Source organism: Bidens hawaiensis, unplaced genomic scaffold (genome assembly GCF_021521415.1).
Source record: "Bidens hawaiensis isolate Kalapana, Puna unplaced genomic scaffold, B.hawaiensis_p1.1 tig00000459_1, whole genome shotgun sequence".
NCBI classification, from domain to species: Eukaryota; Viridiplantae; Streptophyta; class Magnoliopsida; order Asterales; family Asteraceae; genus Bidens; species Bidens hawaiensis.
In genome coordinates this window covers 832625-841669 of record NW_027491031.1, presented here as the reverse complement: position 1 = coordinate 841669, position 9045 = coordinate 832625, and the positions used below count along the sequence as shown (strand labels likewise).

Below are 9045 nucleotides of genomic sequence, written 5' to 3'. Positions count from 1 at the left end.
AGAGAAATCAAAATCATTCCTGATTTTACAAAATGCTTGAATTTTGGAACCCAAAATAGAAATCGTTCCATAAAATCAAGACGATTACAATTTGGATGTCTCTTTTCAGCAAATCCAAAAAACTGACCAAAATCATCTATTTATTTTATATTCATGTTCTGATCATTCGTGCCACATAACTTCATCTAGAAAATCAATCAAAACGATGACAATTTGAATGTCTTTTTTCAGTAAATCCAAAAAACCGAAGCCATAATCGTTCATTTGGATTCGTGTTATGATCATTCGTGCCAACATAACATCATTCCAAAAGATCGAATTGTCATCTAAAACCATAAATTAAAATTGATTCGTTAAGGGCTTTTGTTAGGAGTAATTTTGTCTTTATATGGTTTCAACATTTTTATGTATTTAAAAAACCAAACATATTAATGATGCAACCTTTTCTCCCCACGTTGATGCAAGTTATAAATCCATATGCCTCCAACATCCTAGAAAAACATTCAATCTTTGTTGTGTCTTTTAAAGTTAAACCACTCCACCACCAACACATTTATCACGGTGGAGATGAACACCACCACCTTGAGCCACCTCTTTGTGACGGTTTTCTTGTTCAATTTCTCTCATTTCATGGTGATTCCCGCGTTAACCGACGTCAGCTTGGCCGCGATTTGTCCCGGAAAAGATGAATGCTCCTTAGCCATTTACCTCACCGGAGTTCAACAAGCGGTATATATTTTTTTAGAATTTATTTATCATATTTATTATGTTGGTTTTGATAATTAGCACTACAAACGGTTAAATATGTATAAAGGTGGTTAATGGTTATATATATGTTTGATGATGCTAGTTTTGTCTAGTAGTATGCATGTTTTGCTGATTAGTGAGCGTGGATGTATAACAATTTGTAAGGGGTGTGAATTTGTGACACAACGTGAACTTAACACTGAATTCACGAGTTTGTGTTTGGTATAAATGGGTCTGGGTTAACCAGATGGGCTGCGGATTGAACTGTTTAACAAGTTTTTAACTAAAAGATATAAAAATGACATACAAGATTTTGTAATTAAAATGTACTTGATTTTATATAAATTTGGATTTTTTTTAATTGTTAAAATGTAAATTGAAAGTATTAGTATGTAAAAACAATAAAAAGAAAATAAAAAACTTTCGGGTCAAATGGGTGATGATTGGGTTAACCGACGCATATACAAGTTGTGTTCTGGTTCACCTGTCTTACATAATATTTGTGTTCAGGTCAACCCATGAATATACAAGTCGTGTTTAGGTTCTCGTGTCGCACATGATTTTTGGGTTTATGCCGGTTGGAAATGCCAACCCACCTACACGGCCCGTTTAACACCACTAAGTTTTACATCTTTAAGGTTTCAACTTTCGATTCGTATGTAGGTTAATTCTTTTTCATGGCATATATTTAGAGGTAAACACATTTTTAATTTTTCCCCCAATTCCTTCTAAAAACTCCTTTATGAGTTAATTAATTTACTATCCCCTCATCATATTTTATTTATTTAAGCGTTTATATTTTTCTTTGAAAAAAACAAGTCTACAACCAAACATAAGTACAATTGCAAATCTATTACAAAATTATAAATATTTTATTAAAGTATCCATTACAAAATTAAGCTAGTCATTTCATCTTATTATTATTTTTTAAAATACGAAGATATTTACAAAAAAAAAAAGAAAAAAAAAACCTATAGTAAGCCATTGGAGAAAACATAAATGGATAAAAAAAAATTAACACCAAAACAAACCATACAAACTAAACACACGTTAACCAACATCAAACCTACACCATTGTTCCTATGTAAGATAGAGAGAGACAATCTGTGCTTGATCCAAAGGAAACCCGTAACTTTAATCTTATTTTAGTAGTCATTTTTAACATCGTCAGTAATAATTAAGACCAAAACTCATGATAAAGTGTCAAAACTTTTAACATAGAAAGTGTACACGCATTAGAAAAAACACTCATTTAGTTTATTTCTATATAGTATGTGGTATGCATTATTGGTGTAGTTACATTCTCCTAAATTGTGATAAAAGGTTAATTTGATGACAATATCGATATTAACAAGAAATTCAATGTTAATCACCAGGTAATCGGCTTGGGAAGTCTAGTAATGATGCCCCTAATTGGAAACTTGTCCGATCGATATGGACGGAAAATAGTTCTCACGTTCCCTATGATACTCGCGATTTTTCCAACAGGTAAATATATAATTTATTATAAACATTATTCTATGTCTTCAGAGACTCAGTGGTCTGCTTACACATATGCATGAATCCCGTACACCTGAGCACATTTGTACTCATGATGATAAAACATCATATCATATCCAAGGGTGAAAGTAGGTAAAGCATGATCTACATACTAACACGGGGCGAACCTACATTACATTGGTGTAGGTGGTCGATCGTATCATGTGAAAAGTTTATATATATATATATATGTGTGTGTGTGTTAATTGTTAAATATCTCGACCGACTCCTATGAAATTTTGACAATGAGTCAATGACCCCCTATGACCTATCATGAGAAATTTTTTTAAGTCCGTCACTGAACTAACATGTTGATTGGAAGTAGTGATCTTGGCATATAGCAGGGAAGAAGGATTCTTCTACGCATACTTTGTGCTTAAAACTCTCACCTCCATGATGTGTGATGGAACTGTCATCTTACTTGCACTTGCTTATGTGGTAAGTTTTAATTAAGCTTGCTTTTGAATTAGTACTCTAGGTCCAAAGTGACACACTTTTCATATAACAAAACAAAAGTATTCAGAGAGTGTGTATTTATATATAAAAAAATAATGCAATACATTGATTATTATGTTCTCTCTGCCAAATTAGATTTTTTTAGTAAGATTAAAAATTAAAATGGATGACACATCAGTCAATGTTTTGAGCTTGATTTTAGTAGCAAACAATCGGTACGGATTTCTGTATATTATATTACTCCTGTTTGGTACTCGTATTTTTTGATACAATACCAGTACGATACCGATGTCATCCCTAGTTTGATATGATAATTGCCAGGCTGATAATGTGCCGGAGCAACAACGGGCGTCGAGGTTCGGAATCCTCTCTGGCATCTCATCATGTTCGTTCGTCAGTGGCAACCTTCTTACCCGTTTCCTTCCATCCATCGCCTCCGTCTTTCAAGTAATTACACTTAACTTTTACGGTATTTTTTTATTGAGTTTAATAAACGAAAGAAAAGAAAGGAAATAGTAGAGAAAGATTTAATTACCTATCGTATTCCGAGTTTGAAGAAAATGGAAAGAAAAGTAAATATTTTAAGTTTTTAAAATACTTTCCTTCAAATATATTCAATATGGAAGGATTTGGAATGAAGGAAATAAACATTAATTTTTCCAACATCTCCCAAATTCTTTCTTTTCTCTCGTTAATTGAGACTGGGGAACACAACGTTAATATGCGCTTCAGTTACTCGAAATATGTGTTCATATATCCTCTATTATATTGTTTTAGGTATCAGCAGCTACTGCAATGGTTTCTGTAATATACATGAGAATGCTTCTTCCGGAATCTAACATGACACCGGCTGCGATTAATGTTACAACAGAAAACGAAACAACAGATGAATGTCTTCTTGAAAAGGAGAATATTAATAATCGGTCGCCTTTGTGTACAATTCCTTCTTTGCATGATTCATTTTCCTTGTTGAAGAGCAGGTAAGTCATTAAACAATTTATAACACCACTGGGTTGAATGAAATTTAATGTAATTTGTTAACACAAACATGTCAACATATGTTTTTTAAAAAATAAACTTTGATGTGACAACTATAAATTCTGTTAAGTTAATTTTTAAAATATTATATTTCACTCATTGATAAAAAAATAATTATCATTATTCTTCCTTTTTTATTTTGAATATTTTTATGGACTTTTGGAGACTTGAATATAAGCTTATAAATATAATATATAAGTTTATTTAGAAAATTATTATTAAAAATGTAAAATTTTATCGATGAGTGAAATAGGGACCGGACCCCCAATCCGAGTACGATACTTGAATTGTTTTTCATTGATTAGGATTAAATGAATATTTGATTATGAGATTTGAAAATTTGAATCTTAAATATAAAAAAATAAAAGTTTATGATTAAATTAATATTAAAATTAAATGAAAATGAAATGTGAAATTTTGGTTTAAGTTTGGAAGTTTGATGTAATTATATATGTTAGATGAATATATAGGATATTTTAGAAGAATAAGTTGAGAGTGAGCGTGGGTGACAAGTGGAAAAAACCTCAGTGGATACCCTTAACAACAAGTCATGTGACACACTGACACCCCAGTTACTTAATTATTAGTATATGATACACATTGATTTCATAACTTTGTATATACAAATGGCCTATAATTTTCAGCTGGACTTTTTCACAAGCAGCTATTGTGGCATTCTTCAACATGCTTGGTGACCTTGGCCTGTTATCTGCATTATTGGTACCTTATATATATACATTATATAAACAGCTTTGAATTTTTTATGATCTTTATCATTCATTTGTTGGATTTGTTTGCATTTTGTAGTATTATTTGAAAGCTGAATTCCATTTTGACAAAGACCAGTTTTCGGACCTGATGATCATATATGGGATTGCTGGAATCATATCTCAAGTATGCCTTTCGCTCCCCTTTCGTCATTATGTCATCATATCTTCTTAACGTTACAGTTTATAGGAAACAACAACAATCATACCCAGTAAAAATTCCACTAATAACAAAGCTATTAGCAGGGTCTGGGAGGGCGGGATGTAGTCGAACCTTACCTTTATCCCAAAAATAAAGATGTTGCTTCCAGAGAGATCCCGGCTCAAAAACCATATGTATAAAACCGAATGAAAGAAACGCAAGTACAACCACTATACCTCTATGAAGCAGAGAAAAAACAAAATGATACAATAAAGATGGGCAATAGTAATAATAATAACCATAGTCATAGTAATATGTAGATTAAAAATATAGTGATAATAGTAATAAATAATGGGAAATAAAATAATAATTTAAAAGTATTACAATAATATATCATTTAGCACTAAAAAACAGTCGAGCAAAGTCCCAAAGACCCAATTTTAACCGAGAACTAAAAAAACAGTTTATAGGAAAATTGGTTTTAAATAATCCCAACTATGCCCTATTGACAAATAACAGTCCCAACTCCCAACTTCACACTTGGCTGATGGCAGTCTCAATTAAAGATGTATTTCATTCCAACGGTCCGCAACTAACGAATAGTTAACCGTTAGGTTGTTGCTTACGTGGCATACCTAACAGATTGTTGTAAAAAAATACACCTTTATTTTGATTATTTAAAACCATCTTTATCGAAAAGAAATAGATGATAATTGCTACGTAATGTTACCGCATAATTGTTTATTGACAACTAGGTGTGTCACGTAAGCATTCGAATAACGGATTGGTAACTACGTTAGTCACGGACCGTTGGTCAAAAAGACATCTTTAATTGGTACTGCCACCGGCCAAGAGTTAAGTTGAGACCGTCATTTGCCAATATGACATAGTTGGGAATTGGGATAATTTAAAACCAATTTTCCTAGTTTATAAATATTTCATACATTGTATCTTTAACAAGCAGATGATTCTCATGCCCGTGTTGACTCGGGTAATCAATGAAGAAAAACTGCTAGCAACTGGACTTGCTTTCAACTGTATACATGTAAGCAACCAATGCAATATGCCAATATTGAATACTTTATCTTAATTTTTAAGCACAAAAATTATAATTTAATATGTTATTTGGATTATAAATTTATAATGCAGATTTCTCTACTTGCTGTAGCTTGGAACTCGTGGGTACACGCGTACACTTTTGACACTATATGCGATACATGCGCATAAAACCCTCTATAACATGTCTCGGTTTTGCTAACCAGTTTGTATGAAAATAGGTTGTCTATGCTGCATCAATGTTGCAGATTCTGTCCATTTTTGCAGGACCAAGTGTGAGTTCATGTCTACATTATTATGTTTACTTTGTGAAAAACTTGGTCTAAACTGTTTAATATGAAACCGGAATGGGACCAGTTTTGTACGGTCCGGTTCTTGGTCCATGATATAGCAAATTCGGTTCTCATTCTAGTTCTGTCCAAAGCCAGGTTTTTTGTTTTATTTTAATGAAACTATGTCATTTAGCCAAATTTTCGGTTCTTATTTGACTATGGTTCGGTCTGGTTTTGGACCTGCACACGCTCTCTTTACGTGACAATATATTTTTCTGCTTATATATTATTATATTTTCTCTCTGTTTCAGTTACGGAGCATTGTATCCAAACAAGTTGGCCCTACCGAGCAGGTGACTTATAATATAAGTGCTTACTGTAACATGATTTTTTTTTTATTTTTTTTTATTTTTTTTGGGGGGGGGTTGTTTCGGGTCAACCCGACCCAACCCGTTTTGACATTTTATATTCTTATCGAGTTCTTTTAACTATATCTTATAGGGCAAGGCGCAAGGGTGCATTACGGGCCTATGCTCATTTGCTGGTATTGTCTCCCCACTCATTTTCAGTCCTCTAACAGGTCAAAAAACATTCAAAGCATACACTTTTCATTAATAATTATTTGAAATTTGTTGTATCTAACTATCTACTAAAGATTTTTTTTCATTATTATTATATTTTATTTTGCAGCTTTATTTCTATCTGATCATGCTCCATTTCACTTTCCTGGTTTTAGTCTTATGTGTGCTGCCTTCACTGTGGTACTTCATTTCTTATTATTTATCCATAAAATACTAGTAAAATCTATTGGAATATAGTATTTAGGGTTTTAGTGTCGAGCACTCGAGCTCGAGCCTACGGGCCTGGGAGTCATGGCCATATGGGATAAGGGAGGCAGGGAGGTTGATCGCCTTAGGCCCGATCATCCCATATGCCCGAAATTTTTTTTAAAGAAATAACATATATTTATAAAAAAGAAAATTGTATTAGGCCTAATCAAAAGTTTTGTTTAAACAATATTCAATAAGTCAGGCCCAAAATCCAAATAATATACAATATATGAGTTATCGAACTTATATTTTACTTGGGGCCCAAATTTATACTCGCCTTCGGCCCAAAATTTTTTAACGATTCTCGGAGAGAGCCCTGCTAGGAGTACAGCACTAAAAACCTAAATACTATTCCAATAAAATCAACTTAATAATAACTAAATGAGTTGAAATTGCTTCATGACATATCAAGATTTTAAAATTTTGTTCATTTGCAGTTGATAGCATTTATCCAGAGTATCATGATCAAGGCTCCAATTTCAAATTCAAACACCGATGAATTTGATCCGTTGGCAGAAACAGAAGTGCAAAGCCCTAACAATTCAGGTTACCCTTAAGTTATTTGAAAAGACAAACATATTCGTGGTTATGTGTTTTGAGTGTAACAATAAAAGTTTGAAAAAAGACCCCGAATTCTCATTTGTTTTAGGCCTCCAAAAGGGCTGGACCGGCCCTGTTTAAAAGCCCATGCAAATTTAGTTGTACTAATATATGTGTAGAAATATGCATGAAAAATATAGATACATGCAAGTAGATATAATGAAAAGTTCAATGTTTCATTTCTTATAAATCTTTTAAGTCAACTATATATCAAAACATGATGTGCTATGATGCTTGTAATAACTTTGTGAAGGTGAGATACAGGTGTAAACGATCTTGTTCTTTTCGAGCTCTACGTTTAAATCTCGAGCTCGACTCATAAAAAATTTTACAACACGCTCAAATTGAGCTCGTTTTTTACTATTAAATAATTATTTTATTTTAAAAAAATAAAACTATATTTATATATATTTATAAATTTATACTTGTTTAGACTTGCAAGTCTAATCAAACTCGGTATATGAAACTCGTACTCATTTATTAAAAGAGCTCATTTTAGGATCAAACTCGGGCTTGATTTCCTTTATCCTCAACTCTATTCAAGCTTAGCTTTCAACGAGCTGATCTTAAGCAACTAAGGAGCAACTTGACCCGTTGACTCTTAGTTTTAGAGATGTTGAAACATACTCTCTTTTTTTTTCTCTTTTCTTTTCTAACTGATAATAGTGATAATTTAAAGGGTAAATTATGTAGGAATATATTTCACAATTTGTGTCTGATTTTTATTTGATGCAGTAAATCTTAAATTGCATCCTAAATAACGGAGGGACTCATTTGGACCCCTTTTGAAACCACGAGGACACATACGTCTCATTTTATACGTTTTGGGGCACAACGTGCTCTCGCCTATAAACCCATGACACAAATAGATAGTGTCTCTTTTAAAAATACAAACTCAAAACTAAAAATTGCATCCTAGATTTGTGTCCTCTTGTTTGGTACCATTACACAAATGATTGATCATGTTATATGCTATGTTATGTATTGGATATCAATAAATTGTTACCTCTAGTTCAACATAGTGGGGTTTTCCTCACATTTTAATCCAATCAAACACCTCCACATTAGATAAGTTGATAAGATATCATTGTCCACATGGATTAAAATTAAACATCCACATCTAAATCATAACTCCCACCTAAACTGACGTGGGATGGATTAAGCATGATTTGATAGACTTAAATCTTTCTGAGGACATGGTTGAGGATAGGAATTCATGGAGAAGTAGAATTAAAGTTAAGGATTTTTAGTGAGAAAGGAATTCCTTAGGGCTTCTATTTACCTTATTTTGGTCACATTTATAGTATTAGTATTAGTATTACTATTAGTATTATTCTTCCCATATACATAGCATTAGTATAGTCTTTTCATATATATTATTATTATTAGTATTATGATTATTATTATTATTACTATTATTATTATCATTAATATTATTATTATTATTATTACTGTTAAACTTTGATTTCCTTTGTATTGCTTCATACATATGGACTTTGGAGCTGAGGGTCTCTCTGGAAGCCACCTCTTTATCCTTTTGGATAGAGGTACGGTGTGCCTACATCCCACCCTCCCCAGACCCTACCTATAGCTTTGCT

The 9045-nt window shown here is 32.4% G+C and overlaps 1 protein-coding gene across 1 annotated transcript; it reads left to right on the top strand.

Moving 5' to 3' along the window:
- The first annotated feature begins 534 nt into the window (after positions 1-534).
- LOC143629654 (uncharacterized) lies at positions 535-6872 on the top strand. Its single transcript, XM_077098875.1, has 13 exons — positions 535-729; positions 2124-2235; positions 2612-2724; positions 3064-3189; positions 3520-3722; positions 4425-4500; positions 4588-4674; positions 5654-5734; positions 5839-5871; positions 5967-6020; positions 6329-6370; positions 6519-6597; positions 6708-6872. The coding sequence occupies exons 1-13, from the start codon at positions 568-570 to the stop codon at positions 6833-6835; spliced, it is 1296 nt and encodes a 431-aa protein (XP_076954990.1). The 5' UTR covers positions 535-567; the 3' UTR covers positions 6836-6872.
- The last annotated feature ends 2173 nt before the right edge of the window (positions 6873-9045 follow it).